Source organism: Microcaecilia unicolor, unplaced genomic scaffold (assembly GCF_901765095.1).
Source record: "Microcaecilia unicolor unplaced genomic scaffold, aMicUni1.1, whole genome shotgun sequence".
Taxonomy (NCBI): domain Eukaryota; kingdom Metazoa; phylum Chordata; class Amphibia; order Gymnophiona; family Siphonopidae; genus Microcaecilia; species Microcaecilia unicolor.
The window spans coordinates 636,714-662,038 of record NW_021963636.1 but is presented as its reverse complement, the minus strand read 5'-3'; the positions used below and the strand labels follow the sequence as shown (position 1 = coordinate 662,038).

At 42.5% G+C, this 25,325-nt stretch overlaps 1 protein-coding gene across 1 annotated transcript in view; it reads right to left on the bottom strand.

The window, feature by feature from the left end:
• Window positions 1-25,325, bottom strand: part of LOC115459528 (endoplasmic reticulum-Golgi intermediate compartment protein 2-like) — a 405,254-nt gene that overhangs the window by 196,078 nt on the left and 183,851 nt on the right. The window contains exons 6-7 of the mRNA XM_030189342.1: window positions 18,032-18,102; window positions 5,561-5,601 (exon numbers count right to left, since the gene is read on the bottom strand). Coding sequence (XP_030045202.1) covers window positions 5,561-5,601; window positions 18,032-18,102 — 112 coding nt within the window. The remainder of the gene's footprint in view (window positions 1-5,560; window positions 5,602-18,031; window positions 18,103-25,325) is intronic.

Sequence of the window (25,325 nt, the reverse complement as noted above, 5' to 3'; positions counted from 1 at the left end):
AAGAAGAATACGTTATGGTATTTCAAGTAGGTACTGAGTATTAATTATGGTTGTAACAGTTCTTGGGTCATCGACTATAAAGAGATCCTATTCGGCCCATGGTTTAAAGTGGTCTTACTTGATCATTAAATTCAGCTATTTTAATCAGTCATGTGATAAGAAATTGGTTTTGTATAGATTGTGTATATTGTTGTTGTTTATTCTTTAGGATGGATGCTTATTGTATGCCTTCTTGAAAAGATCTGTTTTCAGTAGTCTTCGGAAGATAGTTGGGTCTTGTGTTGTTTTTATGGTCTTCGGTAGTGCGTTCCATAGCTGCGTGCAGATGTATGAGAAACTGGTAGCGTATGTGGATTTATATTTTAGTCCTTTGCAGTTAGGATAGTGGAGATTGAGGAATGTGCGTGATGATCTTTTTGCATTCCTAACAGGCAAGTCTATAAGGTCTGACATGTAGGTCGGAGCTTCTCCGTGAATGATTTTGTGGATTAGGATGCAAACTTTGAACGCGATCCGTTCTTTTAGTGGTAGCCAGTGTAGTGTTTCTCTTAGAGGTTTGGCGCTTTCATATTTCGCTTTCCCAAATATGAGTCTGGCTGCTGTGTTTTGAGCGGTCTGCAGCTTTTTAATGATTTATTCTTTACAACTGGCGTAAATGGCGTTGCAGTAGTCTAGATGACTTAGCACCATTGATTGTACTAGGCTGCGGAATACTTCCCATGGGAAAAAAGGTTTGATTCTTTTAAGTTTCCACATTGAGTAGAACATTTTCTTTGCTGTATTTTTCGCATGATCTTCGAATGTAAGATTTCGGTCAATTGTGACTCCCAGAATTTTCAGGCTGTCTTGAGACCGGAAGGGTGTAGTCTGGGGTGTTTATGGTATTGGGTTTGTTTGTGTTGTATTGTGAAGACAGGATGAGACATTGTATACAATGAGATCTTAGTATACAAGGAAGATTACAACCACTGGAACAGACATAAGAAAACAATATCAACTAATAAAGAATCTTCTCAACACAGACCCAATCACATCATCATCCTCAAACTGACCATCTGCCGACCAACTAGCCAAATACTTTAAAGATAAAATCATCAACCTGTGCAACATAATCCCCCAAGACGATTCCAGCATTGATGAACTGGACCCAGACATGGATGAAATTCCAGCTAACCGCTCCTGGACAAACTTCACCTTTCTTACCACTGAATAAATTTCCACAGCAATATCCAAACTCTCTAAATTACATTGCCATCTTGACCCATGCCCCAACTATCTAATGGAAAACGCACCAGCACGCTTCATTACAAACCTCACCACTCACTTAAACTTCCTCCTTCAAAAGGAATCCTTCCCCATTGAACATGGTAACATACTACTTATACCTATACCAAAAACACCAAGAAACCAGCAGATGGCATCACCAATTAATTTTCGCCCTGTAGCCTCTATCCCTCTACTGACCAAACTGTTGTAAAACAGAGTAACAACCTAACTCAACGAATTCATACAAAAGTTCTCCATCTTACATGAGTCGCAATCGGGCTTTCGACCTGCCCATAGCACAGAAACGGTATTACTCACCTTAATATCCAAATTCAAAAATGAAATATCATTTGGAAACAACATCCTCCTTCTGCAATTTGACTTATCTAGTGCATTTGACATGGTGAATCATGATATCCTTACAAAGTTACTTGACAAACTTGGAATCGGCGGAAACATCATCAAATGGATAAAAGGTTTCATCACCTCAAGATCCTATCGAGTCAAATCAACTGCATCAACCTCGTCTCCCTGGTCATCAAAATGCGGGGTACCCTAAGGATCGCCTCTTTCCCCGATCCTTTTCAACCTTATGATGATCCCTCTAGCCAAATCCCTATCTAAATTTGGCCTCAATCCCTTCATTTACGCAGAAATCTCCGATAAAATAATCAATGGAATGAAGATCTTAGCCTCCTGGGCCAACGCTTTTAAGACGAAATTGAATAAGGAGAAAACACAATGTTTAATCCTTATATCCCAGTACTCTTCACTCACTCTGACTACACTCAACACCCCTGACGTTAACATCCCCATATCTGACAACCTAAAACTTTTAGGATTATTATTAGACAAACACCTAACTTTGGAAAATCACACAAAAGCTACAACAAAGAAAATGTTCAACATGATGTGGATGTTGAAACGCGTGAAATCCTATCTTCCCCTAAAAACCTTCCGTAATTTGGTCCAATCCACTGTACTTACCCACGTTGACTATTGCAATAGCATTTTCGTTGGATGCAAGGCCCAAATCCTGAAAAAACTTCAAACCGCCCAAAAGACGGCAGCCAGACTTATTTTTGGTAAGTCGCGTTTGAGAGCGAAACACCTCTCCATGTAAAGCTTCATTGGCTCCCTATTACTGAACGAATAAATTTCAAAGTCCACATGCTGATTCATAAGATCATCTACGGCGAAACCCCAGGCTACATGTACAATCTGATTGACCTTCCAAACAGAAACGGCTCTAAATCTTCTCAAACTTATCTAAAACTTACATATTCCCAACTGTAAAGGAATTAAGTACAAAACATATTATGCATCCAACTTCTTCGTCATAGGCAGCCAACTCTGGAACGCCTTACCAAGATCTATTCGAATAGTCAATGACCACTTACCCTTCCGGAAGCTGCTAAAAACTTACCTCTTCAAGCAAGCCTATACAAATGACTTGACTTAAATTAGGAGTCCATCTCCGCTACCCGGATCAGACTATAAGACAGAACCTTATATATGCTTCCCTACTTATTGCTTTCTGAATTCATCCATCTTTCAACCCTCATCATACATTCTTCCTTAATTAACAAAACACTATCCCAATTTACACCCTCTTCTGACTCCCTACCTCTACCACCCTCCTCCCTTACCCATCATACTTACCCACATCTAATTGTCCACCTCTTTATACACTATATTACAGCTATTATCCATTCTATGTTATTTTGTAAACCTGTTATATTATGTAAGCCGCACTGAACCTGCTAATAAGTGGGAAAGCGCGGGGTATAAGTGTTACAAATAAATACATAAATAATTTCAGGATCAGGATAAGTGTGCACTATCTTAGCTCTCTTGACAGGTACTTGTGACTCTTACCATTATTCTGAGTGATTTTGCCTAATTCATTGTCTCTGATTACATTTATTATTTGCTGCCAGTATTGTACAATAAACAGCTTTACCTTTTTATAATAACAACTTTACCTTTTTATAACAACATCTGAGCCTTGTCCTTTACTCTCAGCATAATTGTGCATATGTATGAGTGTAAATGGACAGTTAGGATAAGGATCGCAAGTGAGGGAGGTTTGTTTGTAAGATATCCAGAATGTTAAGATAACTCATACCTCTCACTCACTGCCAGGGTGGTCCCCTGGTACTATGTGTTTTGTTCCTTCACTCCCCAGCCCTTGGATGAAGCATCAGTGATCAGAACTATGTCTAAAGTCGGCAATCTGAAAGAAGCACCTGCAATCAAGTTGTTTAGATTCAACCACAAGCGGAAGCCTTTTTTTTTTTTTTTTTTTTTTTTTTAATTTTTAGAAGTCTTTATTGAACATTGTTAATTCTGAACATAGCGCACCTAACACATTCTCATTACAAAATTACACATAACAATGTGCCAAGTGCATAACAAAAAATACACAATAGAGTTTGCAATGCATAATCAAATACAAAATATACTTCAACTTTTTACTTTTTATTTATGAGTAACACCCCATTCCCTGCCTATCACCCTCCTCTCTAATCAGCGGAAGCCTTTTTTGATCTGCAGTGAATCTTGTGGTTGAGGGATGAAGATATTGGTCCCACTGAACTTTTAAGCCCCACTGGATAGGACACATCCAAAGTTTTACAGTAGGAATGACTTAAGTAATTGCCGACACATGTCCTTGTATTTTTAGGAGTGTCTGGGCAGAACATTGTTGCAGTGGCATAAGGTGAGAAATCAGATGTATTGTATTACAACAATTTTGTAGTAGGAAGGAATGATCCTGGATTGTGTCTCGATACGCTTCAATAATTGGATAGATTGAGTTGGAGTTAAGGTTGATTTTTCCAGATTCAGGATAAATCCTAGAGATTGAAGTGTAGTCATGGTGGTATGTAGAGCATCGATTAAATCCTGTTTGGATTGTGCAGAGATAAACTAATAGACTATGCATAGAAATACAACAGTCTCTTTCTTCCTTAGATAAGCTGATTTCACAGCCAGGCACTTTGTGAATGCTCTGGGTGCAGAAGAGTGCAAAAGGGAGGACTTCGTATTGAAAGTGGACATTTTGAAAGGTGAAATGTAGGTACTTCCAATGATGAAGGCGAATGGGGAACAGAAGTAGCAAGATTATTTGTAAGGAATGCATACTGAATTTTTCTTTTTGGATAAACAGATTGAACTTCCTGAGATTGCGGATGGGTCATAATGCTACTGACGTTTTTGGGTTCTGAAAATAGTGGGACTAAAAACCTTGATGGACAAGGTTGGGGAGGGACCTGCTCTACTGTCTGTGCGTGAAGAAGTGAGTGATCTTGTCTGCAAGGATGGTTGATTGTTGAGAACTCCTAGGGAAGTCAGTAGAGAAACAGGGGGAGTTGAGTGAAATGTATTCTACTTGTGCAATTATTTGAAGAACCCACTTGTACAACGTAATGTCGTGCCATTAAACTGAGAAAAAGTGAATGTGTCCTCCAAGTGGTAAACTGTCATAAAACAAGGGCTGGATTTGGATGAAGACAATGGGGTTTTACTTTCATGTTGTTTCTGATGCTGAAAAGATTGGCTGTGCTGAGGTTCAAGGGATGATATCTTTTACAGTATGCTGAATGTTGAAAATACCGCGAATGATATGATTTCCGGTATGGTGGGAAATTAGTTCTTCTGTTATACGATGTATGGTAAGAAAGGGGGGGGGGGGGGGGGGGGGGGGGGGGACGTTGAAAATTTCCTAAGGGTAGAACAGTTACCCTTGACCTGTGATACTGTGTCTTCTACTTTGTCTCCAAATAAGTTATCACCCTGGCATGGGGCACCTGCTAGATGGTCTTGTAGTTGAGAACCTCATAGCCAAGCTATTCATCAGGCAGCAATAGAGACCACCGTTATCCTTGAGGTGGTATTGTAGATGTCATGGGTGTTCCTTTTAAGATGGAAGAAGTCCCCTAGATAGCATTCAAGGAGGAAGACAGGGATTCCATAAGTGAGGGAGACACTGAATCCAAAACATGATAAAGTTTGGAGCACTGGTAAAGCTAAGTTACTTACCTGTAGCAAGTGTTCTCCTAGGACAGTACACATATATTCTCACATATAGGTGACATCATCCACAGAGCCCAGAGCAGACAATGCAAAGTACACTGTCAGTTTATATCTGTTAGGCAGTGACCCCACCATGCATGCACAACAGGTGCCCGAGCAAGGGACCAGCAGTACAGTACTAAAGCTAAGAAGGCAACCCCAACAATCCTACTTATAGTAATACATATACTATCAGCATCTTAAGTTTATTTCTTACCTGTGCCAGTGCTTTTGTTGAGGAGTGAGATCAAATATTACCTACCACAAAACAAAAGAAACTTGTATCATTTAACAATTCTACATCCTCCAGAGCATCACAAATTCCTAAAGAAAAGAAAACAATCGTGAGATATGTAAAAGCACTAGAGCAGAAAATATTTAAAAGCATGGCATGATATACCAGTGTCCCATCTGAGATCTATTATGTCTATAGTTCTCACTTGCTACACCACCCTTCTATGGACACAGTCAAAGCAGTTTACAATCTAGTAAATTGATTGGAAAGGAACTACAATCTAAATAGGGAAGAGAGATAGAAGGAAAAGAGAACAGCCTACTGGAGCAGGTTCACCCACTGTCACCTGACACTACGATCGACCCTGCACCTCAATCAGAGAAGGCCCGCCACTTCCTTCATTCACCTCACTGGGTTTGATGGATCTTTGGCCTGACCCAGCATGGCACGTATGTTCTTGAATCACCTTTCTGGTGTTCCTATCAGAGGAGCTCTGCAGTCACGCCCTGCAAAAAAGATGAGCCAGATCCTGCTAAGGCCCTGAAACAAGCTCCAGAATTTACACTTCTCTACCCTGAAGGAAGCAGGGAGGTGAAGTTACTAGATGAAATCAAGGACTGCTTTATGGAGCACCTGGATCAGGAACCAACTCTAGACCTAGTGCTTAGTGGAGTGTATGATCTGGTGCAGGAGGTAATAGTGCTGGTGCCACTTGATTACAGTGTTCATAACATTATAAGATTTGATATATCTGAAGTACACACAGGAAATCCAATACTTTAGCATTTAACTTTCACAAAGCAGACTATGATAAATTGAGAAGGGTAAAGTAAAAAAAACAACAACCCCCCCCACTCCTCCAAAACTTAGAGGAGCAGATGCAAGGGTCAAAAATTTACATCAGGCATGGATACTATTCAAAAATACCATCCAAGAAGACCAGGCGATATATATTCCATGTATTAAAAAAGATGGAAGGAAGGTCAGACGACAGCTGGTATGGTTAAAAAGTGAGGTAGAGAATGACACGGGGACAGGGACTCGCGGTAACTGTGGCGATGGGGACAGGGACAGATCCCATGAAGATGGGGACAAACTTTGTCCCCATGTCACTTTCTATTTTGAATCCTGTTATTGAACTGGACTGTTATTTATTTTTGATAGATGAAGACAATATTTTTATTTTTTGGAAAAACAAGCAAACATGCTGACCACAGCTACTAAAATTTGCATGAGGGATCCTATACATCCTGCTACCAGCACATCTTCTAAGAAGACATCTTCTATTGCAGGAGGGACTGTGGAAGACAGCAGACTGAATCCTGAGATTGTTGATGACTTCTTATTCATCCACAGATTTAAAAAAATTATAAAAGTGCTTCATTGGGCATACAGAATGGGTTGTAGTTTGTACTCCTGGACATTTTAACAGGGTGGATTAGGATTCCTTGAGGTAGCAGAAGTCAGCTATTGATAGGGTTGGAAAGGTGGTGGTGGTGGGAGGGTTTATTATAGCTGCTCATTCTTATTATTGTTCTCTATTTGTAATTTATACACAACAGTTGCACAGCATATTGTTCCTTTCTATACTTTAATAAAAAGATTTAAATATAAAATCATAAGTGTTCGAGGTTTCTGCAGATGAGAACAGAGCCCACAGGGCTGGGGCGAGGACAGAACCTGTGGGGAAGGGATGGGGATGGAGACAGGGACGTGAAGGAAGCTATTAGAGATAAAGAACATCCTTCAGAAAATGGAAGAATGGACTGAAAATAATAGGAAACAGCACAAGGAATGGCAAATCAAATGCAAAGTGCTGATAAGTAAGGCAAAAAGAGACTTTTGTGATCTAAGTCAGCTATTCCTCTTTAGGAAGGCTACTTAGGGTTCTGGTCTAAAGCAAAGAGGTCTTGTATTATATTATGTATGATCAAGATTAAGTTGGATGTATATGCTGTTCTTAGGTATGGATGATTTGTCTGTTCATTCCTATACTTTATGGCGTTCCTTGTTTTTAGTTTAATTGGAAAAATTGTTTTTGTTTTATGGAATTTAATTTCGCTTTGTAAACCGTTCTGATTTGCTTGGCAATAAGTAATGGTATAGTAAAATGAATAAATGATAAACAATAAGATTGTGTAGGAGGCAAAAACATATAATAAAAAGCTTTTTAGGTATATTAGAAGCAAAAAGATGGCAAAAGAGGAGGAAGTGACGTCACCGTCGGGGATGGAAGCCTGAATCCAGAGCTCCGTCGGGGCAGCGAAGAAACTTGCGCTATTTCCTGGTTCCCTAACCCCCGAGATCGGCGGTTTTGAGGCGAAAGATACAGAGAAGTAATGGCGACACGAAAACGGCTGGAAAAATTCAAGTTCGCCGCGACACAGAAAAACGAGGCGGCGAACACGAGCCGCTCCCAGCAGAAAGTTAAAAACAAAATGGCCGCCGCGGATTCTGGCTCCGAAACGGAGGACCCAGCGGATCATCTGGAAAGTGATACCGAGCTGACTAAACAGGAGGTAGCGAGGTGGTTTAAAGCCTTAAAGGCTGAAATGTCGGCGGTCCGGAAAACTATCCGGGAGGCGGTCACAGACATCCAAAAAGAGGTGAGAGAGATTGGAGGAAGGGTGGAGCAGGTGGAAGAAGGGCTGGAGCACGTGGAGGGAGAAATGGAGGACCTGCGCACTGCTCTCACGATCGTGCAAGCTGAAAAAGCAAAATTGCAATTAGAGGTGGAGGATCTGGAAAATCGCTCCAGAAGGAATAATTTGAGATTTAAAGGGGTCCCAGAAACAGACCAGAACAAAGACTGTGCACAGGTGATTCGTGAAATTTGTGCCAGAATATTGGACATAAATAATGAGGGGCTGACCAATATGGAGGAATCTGAAATAAGATTTGATCGGGTACATCGAAGTCTGGGGCCCAGGAGAGACCAGCACCCTAGGGACATTGTTGTATGCTTCAAAGACTATACTATTAAAGACAAGATATGGAAGAAAGCCAGATCCCAGGGTGAGTTACTCTGGGATAATAACAAAATTTTGGTGTTTCAAGACTTAGCGCTGGGAACTCTTCAGAGGCGTAGAGAATTTAAAGACTTGACTACATATCTCCAGCAGTCTAATTTCAGATATAGATGGATCTTCCCATTTGGCCTCCAGTTTACAGCGGAAGGTATCACCAGACGAGTGGTTACGCTGGGAGAGGCTTGGAAGGTTCTCACAGAGCTGGGATATACAAACCTGCCTCCGGCAGCTTCGGAGGGGAGATCAAGTATGTCAGCAAAGATAAAAAAAGAGTCATCTTGGCACAGAGTGCGCCCACGAAGAGAGGATACTTCACAGCTATCAACAGAGATTAAAGTACCCTGAATGGACGCAAGAGATATACAGGATTTCAGCTACCTCATGGGTTTCATGGGGTATTGTTAAAGAAAATAGGGTCTGCAGTTGTGGGGATTGTACTGGAGTTGTTATAGGATGTCTATTTATTGTTTGAACAGGTTCTGGGAGTTAAACAATTTGTGAAATATGGGGGGAGGGGTCTGGGAAATGTTGTTGTGGGGAAGAGGGTGATGAGCTCCGGCGGGGAGTGATTTCCTCATTACTATTGGCTGGCGGCTACTGGCTCAGCCCAGCAGGGGGGGAGAGGGGGGGGAGGGAAGGGGATCAAGGGTCTACACATTGGGTCATGGAATGTTAATGGTATGAACTCTCCACAGAAGAGAAATTTGATACATAGGGAATTGCAGAAACTTAAATGGGATATTATATTATTGCAGGAAACACACATTCAAAAGAGGGATGTACACCTACTTAAACATAGGGGGTATAGTGACTGTATCTCACACTGTGATGCTAGAGGGGGCAAGGTGGGAGGATTAGTGATTTACATCCGTAGACACATCCCACTAGTTATAGAAGAAGTATATAGGGATACTTTGGGAAGGTGCCTGGCGATTAGGGGTCAGCTGTATGGTAAGGAGGTGACCATAGTAAATATATATGCCCCCAACTCGGGACAAGGAGAATTTTTTACTCGGATAGGTAAGGAGCTCTTCCAGTTCCAGAAAGGGGGGATGATCCTGGGTGGGGACTTTAATACCAGCATGACATCAATGGATCATTCAAAGGGGCTGATTGATAAGTCCTCAGCACACTGTACACAGTTAAAATCACTTGTCTCTGATTTAGATTTAGTGGATGTATGGAGGCTGAGACACCCAAGCCAGCGGTCCTATACCTTCTTTTCTCATTCTCAGAATACTTACACAAGAATTGATATGGTATGGTGTAGCCGCCAGTTGTGGGATCAGGTGGTTGATTCACATATAGGGTCCATCTCTACTTCTGACCATGCCCCCGTAGAGCTTGAGCTCAAGGGTTTGACAGAGGAAAGGCGCCAACTCTTTTGGAGATTAAATGAATTGATTCTTGGGGATAGTAGGGTGCGGGATGACATTCGCCAGGTCATTCAGAATTATATGTTGGTGAATGACACTGGCGAGGTTTTGGATGGCACATTGTGGGATGCCCTAAAGGCTGTGGTGAGGGGTCACTTCATTAAATGGGGAGCACGGAAAAAGAGGCAACGGGAAAAGAGGGAGTTGGACCTACGGGCACGATTAGCGAAATTAGAATGTTGTCACCAGGAGGGACGTTCTGGGATAGTCCTGGAAGAATTAAGACAGTGTAGAGCAGGACTAGAGAAATTGCAGGTAGAACACGTGGAGTTTTTGCATACGAAACTCCAACAGAAGTTTTATGAATTCGGAAATAAATCTGGACGGATGTTGGCTCATCTTTTGAGGCATAGACAAAGGAGCCACACAATAACAAAAATAAAAGGGGCGGGCGATAAGATGTACTATAGAGATGGAGAAATAAGGGATCAGTTTGAAAAATTCTATCAGAAGTTATACAGCAGTGAGAGGGGGGTAGGGGGGGAAGAAATCAGGAGGGGTTTAGGAAAGCTGCATCTCCCAAGGTTATCAAGTTTGGAACGTAAACATTTAGAGGCCCCATTTCGTCTTGAAGAGATCCAAAGGGTGATTAAGGGTCTCCAAGGAGGAAAGGCGCCCGGCCTGGATGGGTATTCTGCTAGGTTTTATAAGACATTTGTGGGGGAGGTGGGGCCCTTGTTGCTGAGGGTTGGGAATGCATGCTTGGCTGGCCAATCATTGCCGGGGAGTATGCATGAAGCGGGGATATCCTTGCTTTTGAAACCAGGAAAAGATCCGGCGGTGTGTGCCTCCTATCGCCTCATCTCGTTAATAAATCTAGATGTTAAGATCTTATCTAAAGTAGTAGCTGATAGGTTAGGAAAGGTCCTGCCTTCTCTGATTCATACTGATCAATCTGGGTTTGTCATGGGGCGGCAGGTGGCGGATAATATTAGACGCACCTTACATGTTATGTGGGCAGCCCAACAGAGGGGGATTCCAGTGGCCCTTTTGAGTACGGACGCCGATAAAGCGTTTGACAGGGTGGACTGGCCTTATTTATGGGAAGTTCTGGAACATCTGGGGTTTGGCCAGGGGTTGATAGGATGGATAAAACGATTATACGAGAAACCTGTGGCAAGAATTAAAGTAAATGGGGGATATACATCTGTTTTCCAGATTGAACGGGGTACCAGACAGGGGTGTCCGCTGTCACCGTTGCTGTTCGCTCTCTCGATTGAGCCCTTAGCTCAGAGGGTGCGTGAATCGGTTGACATTCCAGGAATAATGATAGGTGGCTTTGAACATAAATTGGCATTATTTGCTGATGATGTATTATTTTTTGTAAACAACCCGGGACTGCATCTTCCCATATTGATGGCAGAGCTGGAGGAGTTTGGTAGGCTTTCGGGCTTTAAGATAAACCATGATAAGTCTGAAATGATTGGGGTGTCTATAGCACAACCTAGGATGGAGGAGATTTCTCGAAACTTTCCTTTTAAATTAAGGAGGGATAATATTAAATATTTAGGAGTCCAAATACCTGCTCAGATTTCTCAGATATATCAGCTAAATTATATACCGTTATTCCGGCAAATACGTAAAGACATGGAGGGCTGGACGGGAAAGTGGCTGTCATGGTGGGGAAGGATAGCATCGGTTAGGATGAATGTATTGCCCAGACTTTTGTTTTTGTTTCAAACATTACCGGTAGCAATCCCTGGAAAGGAGCTGAGATCCCTACAGCAAGCTATAGTGAAGTTTGTTTGGGGGGGCAAGGCTCCCAGGCTTAGTAGGAAGCTGCTCTGGCGAGCGACAGAGTTAGGTGGGAGAGGGGTTCCAAACCTTGAATGGTATTACTGGGCAGCACAATTGAAACTTATATCCATGTGGGGTCAGGAGAAATGGTCAGTGGTGGCACACATGGACCAGGAGATGGTGCAGCAACATAATCTGCAGTCAGTAATATGGGCATCTTCAGCCTACCCAACTATTGGCAGGCTTACTACCAATCCGTTTGTTGGGCACTTGTTGACACTATGGGGTTCCCTTAGGACACGCTTCTGGAAAACTAGGAAAACATCTACATACGCTTATATTCGGGGGGAACCCACTTTTAGAGTGGGGTGGGGAAATCCGGTAGCAAAGAGGTGGGCTGAGAGGGGCATATTGAGGTTTCGAGATGTATTGGAGGAGGGGAAAATGAGATTGTTCACAGAACTCAAGGAAGACTATGGGGTTTTGGATAGGGACAGATTCTTCTACTTACAGGTCCAACATTACATTTACACACAAGGATGGTTAAGAAATGATCCGGAGGACTATGAAGTACTAGAAAATATGTGGGGCTCACTGGGAACAATGAAGGGAGTCATATCCCGGTTGTATAAATTTATAAGGGGAGGGAGTTTTGAAAAATGTTTGTATATGACTAGATGGGAAAGAGATTTGGAAAAGGAATTGACAGTTCATGAATGGAAGGCCATTATCCTGGAGGTCAACAAGGCATCAACATGTGTGTTATTGAAAGAAAATGCCTTCAAGGTACTCTCGAGATGGTATTTTACCCCATATAGACTACATATGATGTTTCCAGGGGCTTCCCAGTATTGTTGGAGATGTTTAACGGATGTGGGAACTTTTTTGCATATCTGGTGGTCCTGCGGGAAATTACAAAAGTATTGGCAATCTATAACTGCAAAGATAACTGCCCATACAGGCAAGAACTTTTTGTGTGAGCCTCAATGGTGCCTGCTGGGCCTGGGGAACAGACGAGGAGTCAAATGGCAAAGACGTCTGAAGAGGATGAGCTTGACAGCTGCAAAGAGTGTTATTGCTCGGCTGTGGAAACAGCAAGTGGCACCAACAGAGCAGGACTGGATTCTAAAACTTTCCCTAATTGAGGAGATGGAGAAATTAACTGATAAACGTTTGGGAATTTATAACAGGCAAGATGAACTTTGGACACATATCAGAGCAATGACCCAAGTGAGTTAGTAATAGGCGCTTGATGGGAGGGTGGGGGGGGGGGGGGGGGGGGGGGGTGGGGGGGGGGGGGAGAAATGGAAAATTAAAATTAAAATTAAAGTTTGTCAATGTTTATTTACAGATTTATAGATGATGGACAAAAGAGAATGTTTAAAGTGAGAGAAATATAAGAATTGTATATCAAAAAGGAAATATTCAAATGTCCACTTTGAATTAAGGAAGTAATGTTTATTCTGTCGTTTATCAATAAAAATTATTGGAAAAAAAAAAAAAAAAAAGATGGCAAAAGAATCAGATGGAGCACTAGATGACCGAAGGGTAAAAAGGCACTCAGGGAAGCCTCCTTTTACTAAGCCGAGGTAGTGATTCCCGTGCAGCAAATACAGCAAAGCCCATAGGAACAAATCAAGAGAAAATATTTCTTCACTCAAAGTGTAACTGAACTCTGGAATTCATTGCCAGGGAATGTTTAAAACAGGTTTGGATAATTTCCTAAAAGAAAAGTCCATAAGTTATTATTAGGATGGATTAAAAATCCACTGCTTATTTCTAGGACATAAGTAATAAGTACATAAGTAATGCCATACTGGGAAAAGACCAAAGGCCCATCAAGCCCAGCATCCTGTCCCCGACAGCGGCCAGTCCAGGTCAAGGGCACCTGGCAGCTTCCCATATGTACAAACATTCTATACATATTTCCAAAATTGTGGATTTTTCCCAAGTCCATTTAGTAGCGGTCTATGGACTTGTCCTTTAGGAAACCGTCCAAACCCTTTTTAAACTCTGCCAAGCTAACCGCCTTCACCACATTCTCCGGCAACGAATTCCAGAGTTTAATTACGCGTTGGGTGAAGAAAAATTTTCTCCTATTTGTTTTAAATGTACTACACTGTAGTTTCATCGCATGCCCCCTAGTCCTAGTATTTTTGGAAAGCGTGAACAGACGCTGCACATCCACCTGTTCCACTCCACTCATTATTTTATATACCTCTATCATGTCTCCCCTCAGCCGTCTCTTCTCCAAGCTGAAAAGCCCTATCCTCCTTTGTCTTTCTTCTTAGGGAAGTCGTCCCATCCCCGATATCATTTTCGTCGCCCTTCGCTACACCTTTTCCAATTCCACTATATCTTTCTTGAGATGTGGCGACCAGAATTGGACACAATACTCAAGGTGCGGTCGCACCATGGAACGATACAACGGCATTATAACATCCTCACACCTGTTTTCCATACCTTTCCTAATAAATACCCAACATTCTATTCGCTTTCCTAGCCGCAGCAGCACACTGAGCAGAAGGTTTCAGTGTATTATCAACGACACCCAGATCCCTTTCTTGGTCCATAACTCCTAACGTGGAACCTGCATGACAAGCTATAATTCGGGTTCTTTTTTCCCCACATGCATTACCTTACACTTGCTCACATTAAACGTCATCTGCCATTTAGCCGCCCAGTCTCCCAGTCTCGTAAGGTCCTTCTGTAATTTTTCACAATCCTGTCGCGAGTTAACAACTTTGAAAAACTTTGTGTCATCAGCAAATTTAATTACCTCGCTAGTTACTCCCATCTCTAAATCATGCATAAATATATTAAAAAGCAGCGGTCCTAACACTGACCCCTGAGGAACCCCACTAACTACCCTTCTCCATTGTGAATACTGCGCATTTAACCCCACTCTCTGTTTCCTATCCTTCAACCAGTTTTTAATCCACAATAGGACATTTCCTCCTATCCCATGACCCTCCAATTTCCTCTATAGCCTTTCTTGAGGTACCATATCAAACGCCTTTTGAAAATCCAGATACACGCTATCAACCGGCTCCCCTTTGTCCACATGTTTGTTTACTCCTTCAAAGAATTGAAGTAAATTGGTCAGGCAAGATTTCCCCACACAAAAGCCGTGCTGACTCGGTCCTAGTAATCCATGTCCTTGGATGTGCTCTGTAATTTTGTTTTTAATAATAGCCTCTACTATTTTCCCCGGCACCGACGTCAACTCACCGGTCTATAATTTCCCGGATCTCCCCTGCAACCTTTTTTGAAAATTGGTGTTACATTGGCCACCCTCGATTGTAAGGATAAATTGCATATCACTAATAGTAGCTCTGCAAGCTAATTTTTCAGTTCTATCAGTACTCTAGGATGAATACCATCCGGTCCAGAAGATTTGCTACTCTTCAGTTTGCCGAACTGCCCCATTATGTCCTCCAGGTTTACCGTGAATTCAGTAAGTTTCTCCGACTCGTCCACTTGAAATACCATTTACGACACCGGTATCCTACCCAAATCTTCCTCGGTGAAGACCAAAGCAAAGAATTCATTTAATCTCTCCGTTACGTCTTTGTATTCCTTGATCGCCCCTTTTACCCCTCGGTCATCCAGCAGCCCAACCGATTCTTTTGCCGGCTTCAAAAATTTTTTACTATGTTTTTTTGCCTCTACTGCTATCTTTTTCTCGTAATCCCTCTTGGCCTTCTTTATCTGCGCCTTGCATTTGCTTTGACACTCCTTATGCTGCTTCTTGTTATTTTCAGATGGTTCCTTCTTCTCCATTTTCTGAAGGCGTTTCTTTTAGCCCTAATAGCTTCCTTCACCTCACTTTTTAACCACGCCGGCTGTCTTTTGGACTTCCGTCTTTCTTTTCTAATTTGCGGAATATGTTTGGCCTGTTGTACAGTTTTTACCCTCTCAGTTGCCCCTCTAAGTTTTTTCTTAATCGTTCGTCTCATTTTATCATAGTCTCCTTTTTTAAAGTTAAACACTAACGTATTTGACTTACTATGTATAGTTACTTCAAGGTTGATATCAAACTGATCATATTATGATCACTGTTATCAAGCGGCCCCAGTACCATAACGTTCCCCACCAGATCATGCGCTCCACTAAGGACCAACTCTAGAATTTTTCCTTCTCTCGTCGGCTCTTGCACCAGCTGCTCCACAAAGCTGTCCTTCATTTCATCAAGGAATTGTACCTCTCTAGCGTGTCCCGATGTCACATTTACCCAGTCTATATTTGGGTAATTGAAGTCACCCATTATTATCACATTGCCCATTTTGTTTGCGTCTCTGATTCCTTTTATCATTTGTGCGTCCTCCTGCTCATCCTGGCGAGGCGGACGGTAGTACACTCCTATCACCGTCCTTTTCCCTTTTCTACATGGAATTTCAACCCACAATGATTCAAAGGTGTGATTTGTGTCCTGCTGAATTTGTAATCTGAGTCAAGGCTCTCGTTTATATACAATGCTAACCCTTCACCAGTCCGGTCCACCCTATCACTACGATATATTTGTACCCCGATCTAAGGGTAAGAAGAAAAATGGTTCCAAAAGGAATGGAGCTAAAAAATAAAAAGCACTGTTCCTCATAGATTCATAATAAGCCTGAAATGGATTCGGGAGGCAAGACTTTGATCGTTTATTGAATGGAGAAGTCGAGCCAGAGAATAAGGGATTGTTAGTCTGGCAAGGTAATCTGGAACACCACTTTGTGCCAGAGTGAAGAATTTTCTATTGAATTATTTGTTCTTTAGGGAGTCAATGTAGTTTTCAGAGTAGATGGGAGATGTAGTCTCTTTGTTTCGCACCACATATCACTTGTAAAGCTGTATTTTGAAATTTGCAGCCTTCAATCGTTATTGCTTGTTTGTTTGCTTGTTTGTTTGTTCTGTCTGTCCTAATTAGATTGTAAGCTCTGTCGAGCAGGGACTGTCTCTTCATGTTCAAGTGTACAGCACTGCGTATGTCTAGTAGCGCTTTAGAAATGATAAGTAGTAGTAGTAGTAGTACCCCGGTATGACAGTGTCCCACTGGTTATCCTCCTTCCACCAGGTCTCAGTAATGCCTATTATATCCAATTTTTCATTTAGTGCAATATATTCCAACTCTCCCATCTTATTTCTTAGACTCCTAGCATTTACATATAGACATTTCAGAGTATGTTTGTTGTTCCTATTTGCATGATGCTTAGTACTAGACACTACTGATTTGCCATCTTTTGTTTGATCTTTAGTTGTATTTAAGGGCACCTGGCCTACCACGGTCTGCTGTGCAACCTCACTATCCAGAAACCCTATCTTCCCTGTTTGTGAGGTACCTTTGCAAGATACCTTATCCCGAACAATGCGCTTTTGAGCGACTGTCGGCCTTCCCCCCATTTCTAGTTTAAACGCTGCTCTATCTCCTTTTTAAATGCCAACGCCAGCAGCCAGGTCCCACCCTGGTTAAGGTGAAGCCCATCCTTTCGGAAAAGGCTCCCCCTTCCCCAGAATGTTGCCCAGTTCCTAACAAATCTAAAACCCTCCTCCCTGCACCATCGTCTCTTCCACACATTGAGTCAAAGCAGTTTTCATATACTATGGGCCCCTTTTACAAAGCAGAGGTAAACCCAACGTGGACTTACCGCTTGCTAAAAAGGAAGTACCGCCGGGCAACTGCAGCACGCTGTCATATATATTTTTGAAGGGCTGGGGTGTACCCAACGGTAATTGGGCAGTACCACATGCTACCTGGTTACTGCCAGTTTAGCGCGGGAGCCCTTGCTGCCATCTCAATGGGTGGCGGTAAGGGCTCCCCCTGAAATGGCCACGCAATAAGTGCTTTATTTGCCGCACGGCCATTTCCTGCAGAAAAGAAAGACTACCATTTTACCAGCTACGGTAAAAGAGGGGGGGCCTCGGCACATGCAGCAGCTTAGTAAAAGGGGTCCTATGCTTGCAGGTATTTTCTGTCCCTAATGGGCTCACAATCTAAGGTTAAGTGACTTGCCTAGGGTCACAAGGAACTCGAGTAGAAATTGAACCCAGTTCCCCAGGATCTCAACCCACTGCCCCAACTGTTAGGCAGCAGTGGGAATCAAACTCAGTTCCCTAGTGTTAAATTTCCTCCAGATTTGTGTTCTGTTCTAGATTTACAACTGTTAAAATAACAAAGAAAAAAAAAAAGTTAACTGGTTATCTCATAACTATTCCGTTTCAAAAGCCCTCACAAAGAGGCTACAAAGAGGTTGTAAAGAACATACCGGCTCATAGATCAGGCCATCTGCAGATGTAATCATTGTTTCTGCTAAATCCAATACGTCAGCTCCAATATCTATATTTAAAAAAAGAAAAAGTGTGAATGCTAAAAACAATAATTTAAAGGACCATAAAACAAAAACTTTTGCCAAGCAATGAGGGAAATCAACAGAATCATAATGTATTTCCCTTCCATCTTAAAAGGTAACTTTTTATTTTTATATGTTTTCAACATGTGCAGTAGACAAGACAAGCAATGGATGCATTAAATCTCTATTATTCCAAGTACATTTAGCATTTGCTAGGTTAAAATTAACGTCAATAACCTTTGAGAAAAAAGTACTTCTAAATCTCTAAAAGAAACCAAAAAGACAGAATGGCTGGCATTTTTAAAATCATGGCTTTTTATTGTAAACTAGTAAAAAAGCCTAGTTTCTGATGCAAATGAAACGGGGGCTAGCAAGGTTTTCTTCTGTGTGCATGTGGGAGTGTGTGTGTCCCTGCCCTCTGCCCTCTCTCCCTTCCCCTGTGCTGTCTGTCCTCTCTGTCCCCTCCCCCCTCGGAGTCCAGTCCTTCAGTGTTAAGTTTCCTGCTGTGCTGTGTTTATGTTACAGAGATAGTGAGGGCTTCTGCCCTCTCTCCCCTCCCCCCTCTGAGTCCTTCACTGTTACAGAGAGAGCGATTTGATTTCGTGCTTTGCTGTGTTTTCCTTCACTGTTTGTGTTACAGAGAGAGCGAGGGCGGGGCAGAAACTCATGGGGAAATCGGATATCTCTCCCCTTCACACTTCCGGCTGGAGGCTTCATTTAGAACGTTGGTGGTGCCTTTTATATATAGAGATGTTTTTCAAGTAATTAATTTACAGGATTAAAACAGCAGTACTGGCAACCTTTCCTAATTCTGCTATATCTTTTCTGAGATGCAGTGACCAGAATTGCACACAGTATCCAAGGTGCGGTCACACCATAAAGCGATACAAAGGCATTATAACATTCCCATTTGTTTTCCATTACTTTCCAAATAATTCCTAACATTTGCTTTCTTAGCTGCCACTGCACAATGAGCTGAGGGTTTCATCGCATCATTATGTCTATAAAATACTGTGGAGTGGAACAGGTAGACGTGAATTTCTTGTTTACTATTTCCAAAAATACTAGGACTAGGGGCACGCAATGCAGCTACAAAGTAGTAAATTTAAAACAAATCGGAGAAAATATTTCTTCACTCAACGTGTAAACTCTGGAATGCGTTGCCAGAGAATGTGGTAAATGCAGTTAGCTTAGCGGGATTTTAAAAAACAGTTGGTAGCTTTCTAAGAGAAAAGTCCATAAGCCATTATTAAAATGGACTTGGGGAAAATCCACTGCTTATTTCTACGATAAGTAGCATAAAATGTAATTAACTGTTTTGGGCTCTTGCCAGGTATTTGTAACCTGGATGTGCGCTGGAAACAGGATGCTGGGCTTGATGGACCTTTGGTCTGTCCCAGTACGGCAATACTTATGTACTTATCAATGATGACAACTAGATCCTTTTCCTGGGTGGTGACTCCTAATGTGGAACCCTGCATCAATTAGCTATAGTTTTGGCTCCTCTTTCCCACATGCAACACTTTGCACTTGCTCACATTAAACGTAATCTGCAATTTGAATGCCCAGTCTCGTAAGGTCCTCTTGAAATGTTTCACAATCTCATGATTTAACAACTTTGAATAACTTTGTGTCATCACCAAATTTAATTACCTCACTAGTTATTCCCATCTACAGATCATTTATAAGTATGTTAAAAAGCAGTAGTCCTAGCACAGACCCCTGAGGAACCTCACTATCTACCCTTCTCTATTGAGAATACTGACCATTTAACCCCACTCTGCATTCTAACTTTTAACCACTTCTTAATCCACAATAGGAATTACCTCCTACCCCTTGACTTTCTAATTTCCTCAGGAGTCTTTCACAAGTCTTTTAAAAATCCAGATACACAATATCAACCGGCTTACCTTTATCCATATGTTTATTAATCCCTTCAAAGAAATATAGTAGATTGGTGAGACAAGATTTTCCTTGACTAAATCTATGTTTGCTTATGTGTATGCTCTGTAATTTTGTCCTTTATAATCGTCTTTATGATTTTGCTTGGTACCAACATCAGGCTCACTGGTCTATAATTTTCTGGATCACCTCTGGAACCCTTTTTAAAAATTGGCGTTACATTGGCCACCCTCCAATCTTCCAGTACCATGCTTGATTTTTAAGATAAATTACATATTACTAACAATAGCTCTGCAAGTTCATTTTTCAATCCGGCCCAGGCAATTTGCTACTCATCAATTTGTCAAATTGCCCCATTACATCTTCCAGGTTTACACAGATGTTTCAGTTTCTCTAACACCATTTCTGGCACTAGTGTCTCTCCGCCAAACAAACAGCGAAGATAACTTAAAAAATGGACGACGATCCAGATAAAAATCACTATTTATTGATTGATAAACAAGACTCGACACAGCTGTGTTTTGGCCTACAAGGCCTGCATCAGGAGTCTATTTACAAAACAACATATAAAAACAATAAGTAACATAGAAATACAAGTAAAAATGATAATGACGTTTTTGGGTGAATTATGGTATTAGCTTTTGACACAGTAAATAATGGTGATTAATAAAATATATATTCTCACAAAGGAAGGATATATGTAGACAATTTTTCTGAATAAGACATGTATTATATCTACAACTCTGAAGTTTTACATACCTAGATCTTATATGCATTATTTATTTATGAACATTTATACCCCACTTTTTTCCCACTTGAAGCAGAGTCAAAGTGGCTTACAATGCACAGAAGAATCAATTACAATTACATTAGATAGGGGAGAAAGAACAGGGTAAGAAGGAAAAGAAAAAGGGAAGAGAGACTAAGATGGACGGTGGAAATCCAGATGCTGAGATGGACCAGAGTGGCTCGAGCAGTTCTCGGCAAGGCGACCACAATTGGGAAACTGTATAAATACCCAGGAACCGCAAACAAAGCGCAGGGGAAACAGCAGCATGCGGCCAGGAGAGTGGTAGTGATCACCAGAGGCAGATGACAGCAGCTGGAGGCGGACAATACCGGCGGGGCCCAGGATGTCAACGGGCCCGACAATACCACCGCAGAGGAATAGGGTCCGCAGCTTGCCCACGCACTCTGGACCCTGGACCGCAACGGGAAGGGTATGCTAGTTCCACCGTAGGGAAGTTGAAACGAAGACCCAGCTGTTCGTGTCGGCAAAGTGGCTGCTGCTGGTTTAGCTTTGAAGGATCGTGAGCTAGATAGGAGCCGCTGGACTGTAACCGACGATCTAGGTGCTACGGAGAGGGATCCATAGTGGTGCAGGTTCAAACGTTCCTCCTCCATAGGCTCAACCAACGAGGCCCTCCAGACCAGGGACAGCCGGCTCTGCTCCGTCAGACTGGCAGAAGAGAAAGTGCTGCATAGCTGAGCGGCCGGTGGTGTAGGCGGGGAGAACAACTCTGATGTAATGGCGAGAAGCTTGCTTGGGTCAGGGCAGCAGTGGCAGCGGATTCACCACAGAAAAAGATGAACAGCGGGGAAGAGGCAGCTCCGGCTTGCCAGCGGTTGGTTCACGAACACAACGGCAACGTGCAGACCTGACTTGCCTTTCTAAAACGAACGGGCTCCCTATGGTACTCCGAACCTGGAGAGGTACTGAATCAGCAGAAGAGGGTCAAACCACATTCAAATACCAGGTTAAAACCCATGGATGCCCGGAGCTAACGTTTCCCGTCCGTTTACCCGGCGGCCATCTTGTTATTGACATAGCATAGCATTTGACCTGGCATCAAAGTGATTGATCAGTACCAGAACGTTTAATACTAAAAGTGTATAGACCATATAGTGCTAAAAGTTTTTTTTAAACATATGGTACCCAACAGCCAAACAGAAAACTAATTTTAAAATGGTTTCTCATATTACTAGCAGAATGAGTTTTTTTTCCCACGAAATTTTATTGAATTTTCATATAAAACATACAAGAAAATAAAATACAGTATATAAAGCAATCCTTTAAAACATTGTTTTAGAATATGCATAGTAATGAAGTGTTTTACAACATTATAGATAGTAATGTTAGTATATATTAGAGGTGTTTTCATATTGAGTCAATATAGTCCTTTAAAGGAGACCATACCAGGGTTTTTTTTGCTGATTGTTCCAGTGCGGAAAGCTGAGGCCATTTCAAATTTGTGGTATAATAAAACAGATTGCCACCAAAAATGTTCATTAAGCATTGAGGCATTTTTCCAGTTTGCAAGAATCATATATTGTCCAATAGTAATCAAGATGTCAAACAATTTTTCATTATGTTCAGTTAAACAGATTTCAAGAGCACTAGATTTGAACACTATCAGTGCAGTACTGAGTTGGACATTAATTTTGAGTATGCAACAGATGACTTTCCATATATTGAACCAAACTGATTTAATTTTATCACATTCAAACATCATGTGTATAAATGTTCCAATATGTGTTTGACAGTGCCAGCATAAGTTGGAGGCCACCAGTTGCGCACTGTGCATTTTCATTGGGGTCCATATTGCCCTATGGTAAAGAAAGTACATAGATTGCTTGATATTAGCCGATGCTAATGGTCTAATTAGAGACTTCAAAATTCTGGAGTGATTTGTGTCTGATATTGTATGATTGGTATCTATCTCCCATATTTCTTTTAGGGAGGAATGATGTTTGTATTGAAAAGAGAGGGTAAAATTATGTATCATACCTGATAATTTTCTTTCCATTAATCATAGCAGATCAATCCATAGATTGGTGGGTTGTGTCCATCTACCAGCAGGTGGAGATAGAGAGCAATCTTTTGCCTCTCTATATGTGGTCATGTGCTACCAGGAAATCCTCAGTATAGTCGATATCAAAGCTCCATCCGCAGGAATCACCAAACATAGAGAATTACACCCACAAAGGGACACACCGCTGAAGCGGGGGGGGGGGGGGGGGGCACCCACACCCACCGACGCGGGGGGAACTGGCATGTCCTGCTACCGCAACCGCGGGAGGAGCTGGCTTAACCCATCACCGCCAAAGCGAGAGGGAAACAAAGCTACCCTACTACCGCACGAAGCGGGAGGGAGCACTGGCATAATTTAGTTATGAATCCAACCACCGTCAAAACGGGGGGAAAGAAGCAGCAGCTCACTGTAACACAAAGTCGTCCCAACTCCAGGGAAATCCAAGTGGAAGAACTTGAACTCGAAGTCCTCCTGAACAGGAACTGAAGTCTAAACTTGAACCTGAAATATAACTGAACTAGAACAAACAGTACAGATATCTGGGAGGGACTATGGATTGATCTGCTATGATTAATGGAAAGAAAATTATCAGGTATGATACATAATTTTACCTTCCATATCATCAAGCAGATCAATCCATAGACTGGTGGGATGTACCCAAGCAGTACTCTCCCAGGGCGGGACATGGAAATCCCAGAACGCAACGCTGAAGCTCCAAACTGGGCCTTGGCCCGTGCTGCCATGTCCAAGCGATAATGCCGTGAGAAGGTATGAGCCAACACCCAAGTCACCGATCTGCAAATCTCCTCCAAGGAAACGGACCGGGACTCTGCCATCGAAGCCGCCTGTGCTCCAGTAGAATGAGCCTTCAGCTGGATAGGCGGCACCTTCCCTGCGGCCACATAAGCCGCTGCAATCGTTTCCTTGACCCAACGTGCCACGGTAGGTTTAGAGGCCTGCAGACCCCTATGGGGGCCCGCGAACAGCACGAACAGGTGATCCGACTTCCGGAAATTGTTGGTCACTTCCAAGTATCTGATGATAACTCGTGTAACATCCAGGCATCTGAGAGCACGATACTCCTCTGAATAATCCTCCCTACGGAAGGAGGGTAGACAAAGGAGGAGTGGCCTAGTGGTTAGGGTGGTGGACTTTCGTCCTGGGGAACTGAGAAACTGAGTTCAATTCCCACTTCAGGCACAGGCAGCTCCTTGTGACTCTGGGCAAGTCACTTAACCCTCCATTGCCCCAAGTAAGCTGCATTGAGCCTTTCATGAGTGGGAAAACGCGGGGTACAAATGTAACAAAAATAAAAAAAATTTAAAAATTTCACATGGAAGTGAGAAACAATCTTGGGCAGGAAGGAAGGCACTGGATGAATAGACACCCCTGCCTCCGTGAACCGCAGGAATGGCTCTCAACACGAGAGCGCCTGGAGTTCGGAAACCCTTCTGGCTGAAGCGATTGCCACCAAAAAGACCGCTTTCAACGTCAGGTCCTTCAGAGACAGCCGCGATAATGGCTCAAAGGGCGGCTTCTGCAAAGCCCGCAGCACCAGATTGAGATTCCACGTAGACACTATCGAGTGCAGAGGAGGGCATAGGTGATTAACCCCTTTGAGAAAACGCACCACATCTGGCTGAGAAGCCAGGGAAGCACCCTTCAGGCACTCCTGAAGCAAGCTAGAGCCGCTACCTGGAACCTTAAGAGAGCTGAGCGACAGGCCTTTCTCCAGACCTTCTTGCAGGAACGCCAACACTGAAGCAATTGGCGCCGTGAAGGGCGACAGGGATCCTGCCTCGCACCATGATACAAAGGTACGCCATACCCTGGTGTACGTAGAAGTAGAGCGCTTCCGTACTCTCAGCATAGTGGCGATGACCTTGTCCGAGAAGCCCTTCTTCTTCAGCTGCTTGCACTCAAGAGCCAGGCCGTAAGACCAAAGGGGGAGGGATCCTTCATCAACACAGGACCCTGAGGTAAGAGGCCCCGCTTCGCTGGAAGCCGCAGCAGACTGTCTACGGGAAGCCGGATCAGGTCCGCATACCAAGGGCGTCTGGGCCAGTCTGGACCCACCAGGACCACCCAGCCTGGGTGTTTCGCCACATCTAGCCCAATTTTTCCAGAAAAATGTTTTTTTTTTTTATCAATACGAAGTTTGGGGTTATTCCATATTGGTATTTGGAGAAAGGAGAGTATAGTATGTTCCAGTAAGTTATCAAAGTTTGACAGACACTTTCGAGTATTAAGCATAACTAAATTATCTCTTTCGAACTAGGCTAGAGTCATATAAATTGTTGTGCATAATGGAATTGGAGAGGTTATAAGTTGCTCTAATTGAAGCCAAATAGGTGTCTGTTTTGTGAGAGAACCAGTAGCAGCCTTCCTGTATAATAAATGCTTTGCGGTAAAGTAGGAAGTCTGGGAACAATAAACCAAATTTCTCTTTGGGAGCTTTGAGTTTTTTAAGTGATATTCTTGGCATTTTAGATTTC